At 31.2% G+C, this 18,229-nt stretch overlaps 2 protein-coding genes across 2 annotated transcripts; both read left to right on the top strand.

Moving 5' to 3' along the window:
* The first annotated feature begins 1,046 nt into the window (after positions 1-1,046).
* On the top strand, positions 1,047-1,999 carry LOC123695055. The gene is made up of 2 exons (XM_045640750.1): positions 1,047-1,095; positions 1,284-1,999. Exons 1-2 carry the CDS (start codon positions 1,077-1,079, stop codon positions 1,640-1,642), a joined length of 378 nt encoding a protein of 125 aa, XP_045496706.1. The 5' UTR covers positions 1,047-1,076; the 3' UTR covers positions 1,643-1,999.
* A 13,468-nt stretch (positions 2,000-15,467) lies between these two features.
* Positions 15,468-18,229, top strand: LOC123695075 (odorant receptor 94a-like). Its single transcript, XM_045640778.1, has 9 exons — positions 15,468-15,650; positions 15,741-15,870; positions 16,029-16,233; positions 16,430-16,552; positions 16,719-16,841; positions 16,915-17,014; positions 17,122-17,226; positions 17,710-17,865; positions 18,176-18,229. The coding sequence occupies exons 1-9, from the start codon at positions 15,468-15,470 to the stop codon at positions 18,227-18,229; spliced, it is 1,179 nt and encodes a 392-aa protein (XP_045496734.1).

Genomic DNA, 18,229 nt, shown 5'->3' with positions numbered 1-18,229 from the left:
ATAGAATTGAAATGCCATTTTTCCGATTAGCTAAAGTTAAAAATTCATTTATGGGTCAAGGTATACGCTTATACAATAGAATTCCTCTCAATATTAAAGAGTTTAGTAGTTCTAAATTTAAAACTTATATAAAAAATGTACTAGTTCAGAGAGCGTACTACAGTATTCAGGAATATATGGACGATGAAGACCCATGGAGGGTTGTCGCGTAAAAACCACAGGACAGTTCTTTGGCATATTATGATATATTATGTTTAAGTTAGATATAAGTTACATATTATGTAATATTGACATGATTTTAAAAGAGCAACTATGGAGTTTCTTGCCGATTCTTCTCCATAGATACTGCTTTCGGAATCGGTGGTAAATGTTAAAAATACTTATGTAATGACGATCCGAAAGTGCTACTAAATAGTAGTCTAATTGAATAAATGAATGTTTGAGTTTGAATATAAACCTACTCCCTAAAGAGAATTTGACTTAGTTCGCATTATCTTGTAAAACCTGTTACGAATTTGTTCAGTGTCTGCCGGTTACCAAAATTAGTTTTCAAGGAAGTAACGCTTGGGAGACGATCTTTAATCCTGTTACACTGGCTTGAGAAATTGAATAAGATACAGACATGCTAACAGTATCTAGTATCTTAGTTGCACATTGCATGTAATGGGTTATACCGAGGAATAAATACATGCTCACAATTTGCGCGGTCAAAAGTATGCATGAAATTTGCGTCTTCAATGACGTAGATTAGGTATTTCGTAGGTAGTTATTTATATTCACATTTCGTAGAAAAACAAATTTTTATCCGAAAATAACCATAAGTACCTAAAAATAAGAATTATCAAGTCGATTATATTTGTTGTTTTGATATTTATCCTCCTGAGACCCTCGGTGTCACCTATGATACTCGGGAAAATAATTTTTTTGCAACGCCGTCTGTCGCGGTTTGTTTGAATCATTATCAAAATCACTTGAAACAGTTATTAGGCTATGCTACTAGGTGGCTACGGCTCGTTTTGGTTGGTCTGGGTCTTGCATATCATAATTTGAAATTGAAGGTACGCAGAAAAACCGAAATGGCGAATTTGAGCAGAAGTAAGTATTATTTTATATTGTTTTTGCGTGTGTTTTTTGTTGTAACTATTTAGAATCGTCATTACACTAAACGTTCACGAAGTTATACTGTATAGATTATGCAATTAAATACATTATTTTGGCACATTTCTTTCGGTATCATAGGTGATACTTTGGGCACTCGCGCCTAAAAATCGTATCATTTTCAGGGTTGCGGGATGGTGAAATTATTCAGAATTTAATGAATTTAGATGAATCAGAGTGTGAAGATATAGATGAAGAAGACGAGGAAGATCTAAATTTAGAGCAAGAAGATATCTCCGAGGAAGTAGTACCTCGGCCTTTAGACGAAAGTGATTGGGATTCTTCTGACGATGAGCCGCTTTTTTCAATTGCACGTGCTAATGCTACGAGAAGGTCAAGAAACCGTCCTTTGAGATGGGATCATACCAACAATTTTGGAAATTCATCTAGAGACCTATATGATGATCCACCACTCGTTGATCCAGTCACATTGAAACCCACTCATGAATATTTCTCCAGGTATATTGATCCACGTTTTTTTTGAAACTATAGCACACTGCACCAATATAAATAGTGTCCGGAGAACAGGAAGGTCTCTTAATACAGATGCTGAAGAAATAAAAACATTTATAGGGGTTTCTATGGCAATTGGCATTTTAGGGCTCCCTCGAATCCGTATGTTCTGGGCTGCTGAAACCAGAGTGACATTGGTAGCCAATGCTATGACTCGCAACCTATTTTTTCAGTTGAGATCTAAAATTAAAGTTGTTGATGATCAGTTAGTCACTCCAAAAATGAAAGAAGTCGACAGGTTTTGGAATATTCGCCCCATTGTATCTACGATAGAGAAAGGTTGTCGAGAAAATGAACGATGCCAAAATGTGGCCATTGATGAGCAAATTATACCTCCCATTCACGGGAAAATGCCAAATGAAACAGGTTGTCAAGGGAAAGCCTAACTCTGAAAGGATTAAAGTATTTATACAAGCTAATCCTAATGGCTAATCTAAATGTAGACTCGATAAATGCAGCCAATCAACATTCGTAAAATGTTCTACTTGTAACATTTTATTATGTTTCAATGTAATCCGCAATTGTTTTCTTGAATTTCATACCAAACATGATTAATTTTTAAGGTTCGTTGATTAATGTTTAAGGTTGATTAAAAGTCTGATTAAAAAAACATTCAATAAATTTTAATGCCTTTTAATACTATTATGATCCCATAGTGTCACCTGTGATACCCCCTATTCTGGGGTTTGTGGGAGGAGGGGATTTTTTTAAATATTTTTCCCGTAGTCTCCACATCAATATCAACCACTATTCCAAAAATCACGAAGATACTATAACTTTTGGGGTCCTGGGTCTCAGGAGGTTATTGAAGGTCTTAAGCAAATTATGGAGGAGGCGTATCTATCTATTAATATCATCCGGTTAAAAATATTTTGCCTCTTGCATTATTTTTTATTAAATCTAGAGCATTAATAAAAACTTATTTTCATTCAACTTGGAATTATTTCTGAAATTCTGAAATGTACTTAGATACGTTAACAAAATGTATGTATACCTTAATAATATTATACTAATGCTAGTGGCAGATACTATTAACAGAATAGAACGTAGTACTGTATCAGTCAGGTAATTTGGCGACTACTCGCGTGAATGATAAGCGAAAGCGCTATATTTTAAATGATATGATATAAGAGCCTTTTCTATAATATGTATAGGGTATGGTACAATCAGATGAAGTCTTTACTGAAGAAGTACCTACACATTTTTTTATCTTTTTTTATCTATTTGTCTTCCTAGAAATGATGAGTGACTGATGAAGGAAAAGATTTACTTATTATCTTGGAAATTTAATGAGACAATCTGATGTTTTCAACGATATAATCAGTTTATTTTGTAATCATACTAACGAGGTGTTTTATCCCAAGAAGCAAAAATCATGTTGAATTATCAGTTATTAAAATACAGACAATTTTGTTTCATTGCGTTATAAGAATACAAACTGTTTGATATTTTATAATTTAGCACTGTACAAAACTGTTTATTGTTTACTTTTCCTGTCAATCAAAACAGTGTTATTCAAAACAATTCAAATAAATAATGTTCATATCAACAAAAATTAACCTTGAATGAAATACATTTTTGACTTAATTTTTTTTTAATTAAAATTGAGTTTATTTTAACTATAATATGTAATTTAAATTAAAAATCATCACTTACGCTGGATCGTACATTTTACACCAAGATTTAGTTGCCATAGCTCTAAGTGGTGCGGGTGCAGGAAGCCGCAAGCGCTCACACGGCAGCTATGGGTTACATGCACACTTCCATATAATTGAATCCGTGTCAGAGGGTATCGTACAATGTCGGTTCTATTCATTAAATATATCACAGTAATTGGGTGCCAATACAGGCCGTTACGTAATCCAATCCTTACGCCATAAAGAATGGGACATGGGATGCAGTTTAATGCGTCCTAACATATCTTGAAATGCCATGCGTGTAATTGGAATTGGTAGGATCTACATGTGTAGAGTAGAATTAGGTATTATTAATCGAATTGTGTACTCTTACTATTCTATAGTTGATGAAATAATTTGCATTTGAATAGGAAATGTTACAAAATGTTAAAATATCACAAAATTTTCCAAATTCTTTTTAAGTACCTAATAATACATTCATTTTTAAATAGAAAATATTCAAATCAAAGAGCAAACTATAAATTAACTTAATCTCTGTATTTTACTCGGTAATTTCAACATGAAAAACTAGCAAACAAAACAAAAATAGAAAAATAAGTACCAACTTTGTTCGAGTAAAAGGCGTGGGTAATTAAGTAAAGTAGGTACTCCTTTTCAATTCAGTACCAACTAAGCTAAGGCAAAATTCTACCTGTAATGGGAAACAGCTTTTCGTTGTAAATGCGATTAACACGCCTCGGAAATCTGTATACGTTAGTTATATTAATTCATTTATTTATTACCTACGTCATGTTTTATATCGAACTTCGTAATTAACGAGATTGAACATGATGTTATTATAAATAAAATATATCATTTAAATGAATCCCAATAGAATTTATATATTACTACACTTAATAATTCAGAACGAAAATGTTTATCGTGAAAACACGGATGAATATTAAATTCATACAATTTAGTCTTCAACTCTACAATTTACCTGTGTTTTAAGTATCACCTGAATCGACAAACATTGGATTAATCTATGACGGTCTAATGAGCAAAATATTATTTTTATCAGATTAAGATTTAAATTTAATAATGTACTTAATTTTTAATTTTAAAAATCACAAAGGCTTTGACAATTTTCACAAAAGTTATTCATGATCTCTTGAATCTACGAACGAAAGTTTACATATTTTGTAAGTTTATACGCACCTTACATTCCTTCAGTTTTTCTATATAAAATATACGACCATTACGGTATAATATACTACTGTAAAGTATATACCATAGCGGTCAGGGCGGACTGCTAGCACACCCCGGACACTCCATACAAAATTATAGTTTTGACAGTCACACTGTAGAGACTGCAAATGTGTGTGTAAACTCTTTATGGTTGGCACATTTGTGACTAGCGTAAAAAAAAATTCGCGTTTTTCTGATGAAATACATCCGTAAACAGCACAATATCTAACCATTTTCTACGAAAAACGATAATCACAAATCCAAAATAATAAAATTGCTTTAAGTCAATTTGATTAATGTTGTCAATCTTCGTTGCGTTTCGTCTAAAGACGTCGTTGGTATCGTCCTTGCGGGGAAATGGGTACCATAACATGTCTGATCGTGCGGGGTGAGGTAAGTGTTTAATTTTGGCGGGAGGCGGAGAGTGTCCGTTCTGTAGCGTTTAGCTACTATTATGTATTCTGTGCTGCTAGTAAAAGATATATTTTGGAAACGACCTCATTAAATTGGCAAACGATCAGTCCTTACGTTGCCATTTATTTCATAGACACAATTCTTTACAGACCCTTGAAACATCTATTTTTAGTGATTTTTAGTCTTCGATGAAAAAGAAAGATGTCATTAGTTTGTAGTTGTTATTTATTTCTATCTTATAGGGCAGGCACAATAGCGTAGGAGAAAGCAGTTGCTGTGGTGTGAAAAAAAGGTATCTTAATATAAAGGAGTGTGCAATGTGTGGTGAAGGATGTATCATAAATGCATCACGATGAAGTCATAATGATTGACCAAGCTGTGTGTCCGTTGTATCAAAATGGTCAAACGGCTAAACAGAAAGGCATGCTGTTTCAAATTTTATGAAATTCATATAAAGTCATTGAATACATTTTTATAAGAACCACTTATCATCTGTATCTTGAAAGATTCAGTGTGTTCCGATATTAATGTATAAGTTCATTGAATGAACTATACTTAGACTTCGGTCTGCAATTGATTAATATTGCATTGAAACTAGCGATACAATATACAGTGAAGTGCATAACAATATACATTGTTTAATTTCTGAACTGAACTAAAAGCTTCTTGTTCTATAAATGCTACAATTTACTCTTGTATTACAATTATAATTTATTCAACGTTATTAGCAAGTTGTACTTATAGTAAAATTGAAATAGAAGTATTTTATTTCAAATTTTACGTTATGTTATTAATTACAATAATAAAGGAGGTCTGTATGTTTCGTTTTGCTAATTTATCCGATAAGAAATACTAATCAATAACAGTATTAAAATATACTATATTAACAAATGCATGAATGATACCAATTATCACCAATGTTATAACACGTGTTCTTGGACCATGGCCCAACGATCACATTCTAAGGTAATAACAGAACGTTACTTACATTTGACCCAATTAAATAAAAATCACAGTTTATTAAATAGTTACTACGTAAATTAAAGTGAATATGAAAATATATTTGATAATACTTAATTCATAAAAAGCGCTTTCAATGTAAATTAAACGAATATTATTTCATGACATACATTAACAACAAAGCAAGCTTAGTAATGCCTAGACTAAACTTTAAAGGTGTTTTTTACAAAGGATTAATATTATGAAAAAAATATATTGTCATAAACAAACATTTAATATAAAGGTCTAATGAGAGCTCTAATGAGAGAGTGGTTATAAAAAAAAACTTTTAATATGATTAATTTTTATTTTATAATGAAAAGAACATGTTTGTAGTTATATGAGAATTTGTACTTGCAACGTTTTGCGGGCATTTTTATGAGGGGGAGGGATAGGGAAAGGACTGAGAGTGTAGAAAAGTGTGCGGGCCTTCGGCACCGTTTACGAAGGCCTGTTCTTTTGGGAGAGTGGAAACCTTTTCTGAAACGGATGTCAGCTTGGTACAATGCGTGCATAACAAAACTCATAAAAATAAATTTAATTCAACAAGTTAATAATAACTGAAATAACCCTCACCTACAAATAAATTACATTAAAGTACGTTAAGCCCTTTCTTTTGTTTTGACCTTGGGCATTTATAGTACACGAAATATCTCAAAGTCCACGATACGGGGTGAACACAAATATTTGTAGATATCAAAGTTTTCTAACAAGCAACCGAGGTGGACAGCAAAAAAGGGACCCTTACCAGTTATAGAGTATAAATATTATATTCGCAACAAGCTGCCGAATACCCAAAAGTCGACTTTATGGCTTGTGTAAATTGTATACTTTTCTGAGACTCCCACAAAGGTCCCATAACGAAGTGAAATAGCCAAATAAGAAGGTCTTAATGTCGCAGTTAGCTGAGAATTCTCCCTTGTGAATGCTGGGTCATTAGCGCTATGTTATTGCGAATTACTAAAAGTGGACTCTTCTTATTGACTGATATTATTCATTCACTTTATTTACCATATTTTTTCTATGACTTAGAAACAATGAAAGTATTTGAACAAAACATATTTTTTTTCGTTTCGTTTATCATAGGCATGTATGGCATGTATGTATAAATTTTGTAATAAATATTACTGTAAGTACATTTTATCACGTAGAATGTAAAAATAAATTGTTTTATTGAAAAGCTAAAATGAGTTTTTGTTTTGTATAGAATTAGTATTTTGCTTATTTATATTTTGCATAGGTACATTAACACAACAATTTTGCTAGTGTAGTAATTCGTAATCATACCGTAAAAATATTACAATCAAAAGCAATAATTGCAATTGGCTATTAAACAAATAACCAAGAACATTAAAAACTTAAAGCAATTTCATAATTGATTAATGTTTGTGTATCCAGTTAATGTGAGAAGACCACACTGTACCACTTCGTAGGGGTCTCTGGTAGTCACGTTTAATCTAAATTTTCCTTACACAGTAGATACTTTAAGCTGTATGTATGATGTTTTAGTAAATTAAATCTATTTACCTACGTTTGAAATAAAAGGTACCTGAGTATAATAAAAGTCAGAACTGCTACTAATGAGCATTAGATAAGCGCACTTTACATTACCTTAAAATTTAAATGTTGAGATATTGCTGCGAAACTTTAAACAATTCTTGGAAATTATCGTGACTTAGGTATCACGATTTATTATGTTTTCGTTATAATATATTATGTGAATATTCTAGTGCAATTTAACGTCTTTGTAAACTTGTTTCACTACGCCCCGTTCAAATTGGCTTATTATAAAGATGTTTTCAGATACTTTTATATTTTAGCAACAATTCAATCATGTTATTTGTTAAGAAAATATCGCTGAAAAATGTATTTTGCAGTAGATAATTAAAAAAAAATAGATTTACGTCAAGTGATTCTTTTTATTATCTACCTACGCTTTCTTCTGAGTTTATATTTTTAATTAAAACAAAAAACTGAACCTAACTGATTGACAATAGATTTTAGCAAATAGAGACTGGATAACTATCGGTGAAACTGACATAATACTCCTAATATGAACGCACGGTTTCTCTTCAGTAGCTTCACCCAATTATTATCAAATATTCTCTTTGTTCGTCAAAGTTATAATCCGATTTCTGTTAGTCAATACTGTCGATCGATAATTGTATTTGTTTTAAAACAAATCTTTAAATTATTACCTAAAGAATTACCAAAGTTATATATACTGCATAAAAATGTATCAAATTAAATAAAATTCATACAAGAGACAAGAGAGTATATTTAAATGCGCACTTTATTTTTGTAAAGCCTACATTTTAATTTTAAATAAAACGGGTCATTCATTAGCAGTAATCAGTCAAGGGCTAAGCTGGGCGCGTGACAGCGTCCAGGACTTATCTAAATAAGATCTGTGACGTGAACCTGCGTGATGAATCTAGTTACTTGACATTTTGTTAAATTTAAAATCACAGTAAAATAAACCAGTGCATTGCAAATATTATAATTAGGATACACAATAAGTGGTGCAAATAGGGATGCCTTTTATCCCTTTGAATAGGTCAGATTTTGGACATATGCCACTCCGGAAGTTTATTAGTTTTCGTGAGACAGGTTTACTGTAATTGTAGAAAGGTTTCTTCCTGAATTTATCTTCATTTAATTAAATGAAATGAATTCCCTCTCAGCTATCTATTGAATAGTTACATTCGAATTAAAAATTATTAAACTTTATTTAAAACTTAGAGGGTAGGTATTCTTATCGTGTAGTTATAATGTAATGTTCCCATCAAATGTAAATACGATGCATCTTAATAAAACAAGTAAAAGATTCTCGTTTATGAGAAAATACTGGAAACTGATATCAAAAATACATTCACCAGTACATTGTTATAGATACAATATCACTGCTCACTACAATTTTCCACTTCACTCCTCGGGCACAACGAAACGTGACATTCCGTGACAATCTGATTATTTCTCGATTGTTGTCTGAACATTTTATTGAAAATAAATACACTGTGCGGCCAGACGGTCTTATTAATAACTATTTATTTTAATATTAGTAAGGATATGATAGGGAAGGTAAGAAATAATTTGTGAACACACAATAATTACAGAGAATGAAAAATGAAATTTAAGGTTCACAATAAAATTAGCTTTTTAATAATTTCATTTCCTAGAATAATTATTCTCCTTCTTGAAAACGCTTTTATATTCATTTTAATTACATTACCTATTTAATCGATGTGTATCGAACGAATTGCTTTTAGTTTAACGTTAGAAATAATAGTGTTTAAATTTATTATCTAACTAGCTTCCGCCCGCGACTCCGTCCGCGCGGATGTCGGTCTTCGCGTGGATGGTTTATTTCTCCATTTTGAGTAGGTACTGACAATAAAATCTTATAAATATCTATTGGACGAAATTCCCAAATACGGCTAGGCCTATAATAATACGCAACGTGTGTTCGCGGTTCTACGGAACAACGTCTATGGATAAAACTGAAAAATTAAGATTATTTTTTTTCTACGTATTTTTCCAGGATAAAAAGTATCCTATTTTACGTCCAGGATAATAAGGTATAATTATACCAAGTTTCATCGAAATCGAACCGCTAGTTTTCACGTGATGCCTTCACATCCAGACAGACAGACAGACAGACAGACAGACAGACAGACAAAAATTTTTTTAATCACATATTTGGGTTTGGTATCGATCCAGTAACACCCCCTGCTATTTATTTTTTCAATATTTTCAATGTACAGAATTGACCCTTCTACAGATTTATTATATGTATAGATATATATAAATCTCGTGTCACAATGTTTGTCTTCAATTGACTCCTAAACCACATAACCGATTATAATGAAATTCGCACACTATGTGCAGTTCGATCCAACTTGAGAGATAGGATAGTTTAAATTTCAAATCGCTTAAGAGAAAGCGGGCGAAGCCGCGGGCGGTAAGCTAGTAGTTTATAAATTTATAATTATAGGGTGTTAAAATTTGTTGATACAAAGATAAAATATTAATTTAATCTTAGGCCAAAGTCTCTTTAAAAAACACACGACATTTTATTTTTGTATAAAACTTAGAAGTCTTGTAAGTTGTTCTTTAAATGAAGACTAAAGTTTACAGAAGAACTCTGAATATTAAGAAAACTAAGAAAGGCGGTTTCAAAATTTAATTACTCAGAAATGAATTTGCACTAATAATCTTTATATTTCAAAATACGTAAGAAAATATATTAACCATTTAATTCAGAAAAAGTAATTTTATTTGTGTACTTTAATTGATTTTCTTTTTTATACATTATTATTTTGATCATCTTAGTCATAATTAGGAATATGTTGTAAACAAACGGATACGAGTCTATGGACATATTAATAAATAACTGTTTTAACATCCGGTGGAGGCAGAATTTTTAAGAGAATTATAATTTACGCACATAAAAAGCAACATGCGTTGGAACTGGAAGTTTTTTTCGTGACGAAAGGTAAGTTTCAAAGAATTTTTACATTACTGAAAAGGATAAAACTTGCTTTAAGGGTGACATACACCAGCATTTCTAGTATCAGAACCTAGGCCTAATTAGTTTATTATTTGGAGAACTTAGTACCACAGCTTAGTACAGCTTCAACATTATAAGTAATAATATTTATTACCTAAGTACTACGAGTTTTCAATTATCCATATCAATTATCGAATGTGAGCCTTTGTCAGTACCTACATGCTATATACCATAATGACCTTCCAGAACCGATGCATTCGATTGTTATTACCAATTACCTAACTAAAACAGCGTATCACATAAATTAGTATGAAATAATTTGCCTTTCAAAAGCTAATTAGCTTGAAATAAACACAGACAGCACACGTCGGAAACATCTACAGTCTACATAGAGCCATTCAAGCCGTATCGAGTGCTCCGATGTCACCGCATAATATAGACCGTTATTTACTGCTCTCATTTAATCATTCGCAAAATTATTAACCGCGGTCTGCACCCAATTCAGGCCAATTTCGAAATTTGTTTGTGCTAAATCTATGCGTGTTAAGCCACAATTGGAAATTCTCTTCGATTGTTGACCGAATGAAAGCTCCATTATTGCAGTTTTTATCATGTGAGAGGCGAGTTAACAAACCACGGTATACGTTGGTGTTGCAAAAACAAACGTTATTCATACGTTATTTGACTAACAGGTATATTATCTGGTAGAAAAAAGATAAAAATAATAAGTTTATCTATTTAATAAATTCACTAAAATTAGGCATATTCTAAATACTCCCTTAAATTTTAAAATCACTTTATACGTCAAATTTCTAACAATATCTTTGAACCTACACATATATCACTCGCTATTGTAATACAATACTTGTTTGATGCAAATCCTTCATAGAGGGAATGGTGCCATATTGTATGACTTTCACAAATATTGAAAGTCATCCAAGCCTAAGTTGTGGTTATTGATTTTATGAATAAAATACTGCATCTGTGCTTTTATATAGGTATGGTCAATGGACAATTAAATATGTTTTAAATGTTACACAAATTCTCGTAATCCAACTCTATTTTTAGAGTCCGCAATTCCTGGTAATTTTTATTTTCTCTTTTCATCGTCCTCGTACTATTTATGAAGTAAACAGCGGGAGTGAATGTGGGCCGCTCTTACCAACTTTTATTTGCAACTAGTCCCTTTCCGAGGATCATATCAAATAAATAACTAAAATAAAGAAAGGAATAAAGTAAACGACTAGATTTTTTTTAATCTGTTGCGTAAATAGAGCACGGTGAATGTTTGTTTATCTGTGACGGACTGACGTTTGTGGTAACTTCATAAATACCTAGGTAAAAATAATTGATACAGTTACGGATAGATAACGTCGTAACAATCGAATTTTTAAGTATATTTAGACATTTTTTGTAATATTATAAATAAAGTTCCTTTAATTTGAAATAGGTACCTACTGCTTTTAAAAAAAAACTATACCAAAATAAGATTACCTCAACTGTGTAAAGCTTCTTTGTTCGCAATTCACATTAACACGTATTTCTATTTGCCTGTAGCAAAACGTATATTGCGACTGACTTTAATTTGAGGGCAACAAATGACAGGCTCTGCTTTGTTTAGGTACATTTGATCCTTCTGGGATATTCGAGCTGCTTTCATTTCATTATTTTTGTTGCAGTAATGGAAACAAACCTCAATGTAAGCTGAATTATTTTGAATTCCGTTTCAGATGTTGTTTATTTGTGACTGCTCTAAGACGTAGGGTTTAAGCTTCTTATAACGGCATTAACTTTAAAAAAAATATTCAAGTTTGGTATAAATAAATGGAAATTTAATCGACTCGCCCAAAGTTGCTCTTTATATCGTAAAAGCTCAGACCGATATCAAATTTTAATAATCAAGTATCGTGACGTCTTGGATAAAAATTAATTGCACTAATTAATAACCTCATAACATTATTTATTATTATTACTTATACTACACAAAGAAATCGCAATATTTATACCTTAGCTGTCTGAGAGACTTCTCTAATAAGCAGGACCGCATTCACATAACTATCATACCTCTATATGGATTGTATGGAAGGTAAGTATGAAGGAATGGGTCAGGTATTCGTGATATCTTCTCTCACACAAGCACAAGCAAATCACAATAGCATATCTATGCTTTAGTACCTATTAAGCGAGTTAGAGCTTATGCAATCGTAAAAAAAATGTTTTTTGAAAAGATGTTATAAATAACAGAATATTGAATCTCAAAAACACTGCATAATTAAGAAAATGTTTGACACGATAGAAAATACCTTTTAACTAAAGCGAGCCTCCGTTTTCTGAATTCCCTCGAAACAATTAAATAAGCAACTTAATTTCAAAATACAGAACAAATAAACGATAGCCACTTAAGTCCAATGAAAGGAGCTAAAGCATTCTGTAAACATATTTACGTCTGTTAATAATTCTAAAAACATTAAGCAACATTCCTAAATTAAATTCGCCGTTTAAGTAGCGCCGAGCGTTCTACTTACAATTTTCTCAAAAGAATTATGAAGGGGCGGTGTCATCCAGGTAGGCATTCGTCGGAATCTCGTCGGTTTAATTAGCCAGTTTAATGAATGTCGAGGCACGTACGCTGTAAATGCGGCCCATTACCTGCGTAATTCACGCAGCGATCACAATGGTGTTCGCAGAGAATTCCGTGTCATCTACGAAGGTTCAACCTTCACGTATTCTGGTATTCATTCAATGCGTTCTCATAGCGACAGCGTCTAGTCGACTTTAAATAAAATGGAAAAGCTTATTTCAAGAAAGTGTTAAATACCGACGCACAGAATACTTTGGCGTATCGTTGCCATTAGGTATGCTTATTTACCGACTACGCATTACGTAAACTTCGATTCGCATAAATATCAACAGCTATTACAGTTTATGAAACCTAATATTTGCGTAAAATATCTAATATTTATGTTGCAATTAAAATAATTTTTATTGCTAACTGTAATCGCTAAATGATTTATTACTGCATGGACAGCAATAATTAATTTATACTTAATCTAATAAAAATCAAATGAAATCATATAATTACGAGATAATTTAAGTGACAAGAAAACTAACTAAACAATTAAAAAAACAAGATCGCAGTACGGCAATCAAATGGTTTAAAAAATAAAACTAGCCTACATTATTAATTTTTAACTACATAATTATGAATCAGTCAGTTCCCTGCAGTAAGTGAGCTGTAGGTAAATGTTTCTATGAAACATGAGGTTTAAAGTTAAATGAAAATATTATAATATATTGCTTTTCATAGAAAGGAAAAATACATTTTTTCTTTATTTTTAATATAGCAATGTATAGACATTGTTGTTTTATGATAACTAACTTTTGTGCCATCATTTTGTGGAAACAGAGAAAGCTGCCTACGTATTTACCTACTCATGCTATTCATTTCTCTGTAAGTACCTATATCTCGAACCAATTAATATTCATATCAATATGAAACATGAAAATGTCTTGTTGAATAATGTATCATGGTTTTATTATTCAGAATGTAGAACAATTTTTTGGGGATAATATTTCCTCAGCAGATTGATGAAGACTGCTGATTATATGTTATAATGCAACTATTCATTAGAAAAATTGCTAGCCGAATAAGAGATTAAACATAATTATATAAATTATATAAATATGGGTTTATTAGGGGTGGGAATAAAAGATTCTAAAGATTCCCGGATTATTCTGTGAAACACAATAATAAATATTTATAAATAGCCGTTAGCGGTACGACCTTTATTAAGGTAAAGTGTGCCTAGCTCGAAAAGTTCTATCTTTTCATACATATATAGCAAATAGGTTATTATACCTGTACTTACTTTTAATTACTACCTATCATTTTATTCGATGAATAAAACAATTCTAAAATTCATAAATGATTATATAATTAGATATGTACTTAGGCACTTCATTGGTTTTTTTTTTATATTTCCTTAATGCTGCAAATAAATTCAAAAGCAGAAAATTATGTTGAATTCATCGTTTATCATAGTATGCTTAAAAATTCAGACAATTTTGTACATTATTTTTCTTAGAAGCAGTACGTTTATGTTAATTTAAGTCGAGAGCAATAATGTTGAAGAAATATTGCTGCCAAGGACTCTTGTTACCGTAAAATGTTTAAAGTGAACAAGCCCGAACATTCACTGCTGTAATTATTTCACACAGATTTTTCTCTCATAAATAACATTTTATGTGTTTGTAAGAAACATAATGCCTCTTGTAAATTAAACGAATTATATTCTATTTCCTTTAAAAAGCAAGCATGGCGTACAATGAAAAACTTGCAAGTGCTTTTATTTTTATTCTGTGAAATAAGCTAGATTGGTACCTATATGTTATGATCGTGTGTATTTTAAATTTGATGATATTAAATCAGTACTACCACGTATTAAACTTCCAATGGCTTGATATTAATATCATCTTCGTTTATGCTTCACTGTAGCTGCTTTACAAACTTCAGGTACAAATAAACTTGTTAGACTTTATCAAGTAGGTACCTTGTAGCTAATATACCCACACCTACCTACGCATAAAACAAAAAAACTGATTTAGTTACATTAATTTTTTACTCATATTTGATTAAAATACAATACGACGTTTTTTTTAACATAACATCGATTGCAAACCTTCCACAATTTACATATTTAAGTATAATTACACTAATCAGCAAAATAAACAACTGCGAATAATTAGCAAAATTACGTACTTCACTACTCAACCCATATAAAATTCACAATTAAATACTGTTTAATTACTGCGCTTTGCTACATGAGTGACAACAAAATCGTTATGTAAAATTGAGTTAAGTCTCATAGGCACATAATAAAACTACGGCGAAGATAGTTAAGACCTTTAGTTGGCTGTTGAATAAGCGAAATTTAATTTCCTCTCGCTATTGTATCGGCGGTTTCGCATTCTTGTAAAACTTTCGGCATTTGGGAAATTGCTTCTAGACAATGGAAACGAAATTATCATACCACAGTGTTGCGCCACACTTCTTAAATTTGCGCGTAGCCGGCTATTATCAAATCGATATTCAATCTTCGAGAATGAAAAGATTTATTCACAGAATTTACATGGGTTTCGTTTTATCTCTTATGATTATTTATACTATACAACAAGCTTTAAAAGTATACGAGGTAGGTATACATAAGTGCAGACACGTAATTTAGATTCAAGATAAATGTAGGACTTCGAGGGTCCCCTATACATTGTTAATAATGTTGTAGGTGCGAGAGAATTTGGGCCAAGTAATGGGAACGATGTTTTTATTTTTAACACATACAGATGCGATTTATAAACAAATCCTCTTGTGGGTTCAGCAGGGGGAAATTGAGAATCTTATTGCTATAATGAAAGGTAGTATACTAACATGACTATTTAATCATATAGGAATAAAGTAGAAACAGAAGAAGAAGGAATACAAAGTTATAACTCTTTTCAAAGTTAAATATAAAGTTCACTGTTCACCCGATGTATTTAATTTTGTAAACAATGAATTTTTATTTTAACACCAGGACCTCGTTTTAATCAATGCAAGAAAGAACATGAAGGATTTCTTCTTAATACTGCTCGATACGCAAAACTTCTGCTGTATTGCGACAATGGTTTAGCAATATCTACATGCTTTCTTTGGTTTGTGTATCCCATATACTTACATTTAAAAGGAAACCATATTGAATTTGCCATATGGCTTCCTTACGATGAAAATAAGGATCCTAAGTAAGTTATGTAACGTTTTGATTACCTTATAAAGATTTTTGATTACATTGAATATTGTATCATTTAAGAAGTTTACGTTAGATTGCTTATTTTAGTAAAATTTTGCTCTATAGGTATGTAATGTTCGTAATGCTCTGTTTTTTTCGTAAATAAAGTTTTTTGTTATTTTTTATTATTTTTCTATGTAATTTTCTAGTTTCTACATTACGTCTTTATATGTTTGGATAACAACAACTTGGCTTGCATTTAGCAATACGACTATGGATGTGACGATATCGACTTTACTCTCTCAATCTAAAGCTCAATTGTCTATTCTATGGTGGGTATAGTTTTATTTCCTATAAATTAATCAGCGACTACAATAGAAACTACAAAGAAATTTGTTGGAAAAGCAGTGTTAATGATGAATTGCAGATATTCAAAGAAATTTTCTGTAATAAATTAAAACGTACCGTTGAATCTTCGAATGCTTTTTTGACTTGCAGCTATAATCTCTCCACTATTGTAGAGCAAAGTAAAGAAGAAAGTTCTCGCATAAATGAATCACTCAGCACAATTCTACAAAGGCGCTTTAAAGATATTTTACTACATCACATGGAAATCGTAAAGTACTGAAATTAAAATATTAGATTTGCTTTGCTCGAATAAATTAATGATGTAATCATAATATATCTTTTGTAGGTTTACAAAAAGCATTGAGAATATATTCGGAAATGTCTTGGCTTATCAATTCCTTATTGGGGGTTGGATTATCTGCGCGTCAGTCTATAGATTAGTTGATGTATGTTTATTTATATTATACTATATATCCATTAATTTTAATAATAAAATAAGAATTGAAATCATTGTCTTAGTTCGTTATATGTACTATAATATATTTACTTACAGATTGAATTTGGTTCTTTGCAATTTTTTTCCATGCTGACTTACATTACGTGTATTATGTTTGAAATGTTCATTTGTTGTTATTATGGAAGTGAGGTTACTTATGAGGTAAGCCGCTTAGTTTCAAAGGCACAATATAATGAAAGGTAACTGCAATAAACATTAGCAACGTTACGAATTTATTGCCAAGCTAAAATGGCATTTGGATTTGGAATTGTACGAGGAAAGACTAAGGAGGAAATGTTATAGATTGGGGATATCAACCTTCTCACTTATTAGTAGGTACAACTTAAACCTATACTACTGTAAGTGCGTGTTTTCCTCTAGGTACACTGTGAACGTCACCCAATTTGTTACGTAGGTACATAGTCGTACATAATATTGGATATCTACTTCCAAAATCGCCATTATAGTTTTTTATTAATTACAGAGAAGTAGTAATATTCGCAGATATTTCTTAGAACTTCACGTAGCAAGAATTTAAAAAAAAAACTGCGTTAGAAATCTTTTAGAAATATAAAAAACATTTAGCTGAATTAAACATTCTAGTCAGAGCGAGATTAAGTACTAAATTAATTCTCATTTCTTTAGAGCATTAAACTAACAGATGCGGCATATTGTATGGATTGGGTAGATATGCCGGTAGAAATCCGAAAAAGCTTAATTATTTTTATGGAAGGAATCAAACGGCCGATACGCACTATGGCAGGCCACATCATACCACTTTCTAATGACACTTTTATTTCAGTAAGTACCTATAATTGTTATAATAGTAGTAATTACCTGTGTAATGAAATAATTAATTATAATAAAAAAATACGGCAATTTCTTATCGTACATAAAATATTATTATATTCTACTTATATTAATTATTGTCCGCCTTTGCTCTTAAGAAACTATATGTACCTATGCATTATACTTTAATTCTGATGTATGTAAACTCTATAAAAAACTTTTAATGCTAAAGCAGCTAAAATCAATAGTTGCTATTAAGTATTTATTGTTATGTAATTATGTTTATATTATATACTTACTTGAATTAATTATCTATTTACAGGTCGTGAAAAGCTCTTATAGCTTTTATGCTCTCTTGAAAAGCACTAGTGAATAG

Source organism: Colias croceus, chromosome 10, assembly GCF_905220415.1.
Source record: "Colias croceus chromosome 10, ilColCroc2.1".
In the NCBI taxonomy this organism is placed as follows: Eukaryota; Metazoa; Arthropoda; class Insecta; order Lepidoptera; family Pieridae; genus Colias; species Colias croceus.
Note: the sequence above shows the minus strand (reverse complement) of the source record. Positions and strands in the feature narration are given on the sequence as shown.

Bases quoted from the DNA above. Each gene is read 5' to 3' on its own strand.
- LOC123695075 (XM_045640778.1), top strand. From the start codon at position 15,468: ATGGAAACGAAATTATCATACCACAGTGTTGCGCCACACTTCTTAAAT. The intron at 17,227-17,709 runs GTAAGCCGCTTA...TCATTTCTTTAG, and splicing joins GAAGTGAGGTTACTTATGAG to AGCATTAAACTAACAGATGC. The intron at 17,866-18,175 runs GTAAGTACCTAT...ATCTATTTACAG, and splicing joins CTAATGACACTTTTATTTCA to GTCGTGAAAAGCTCTTATAG.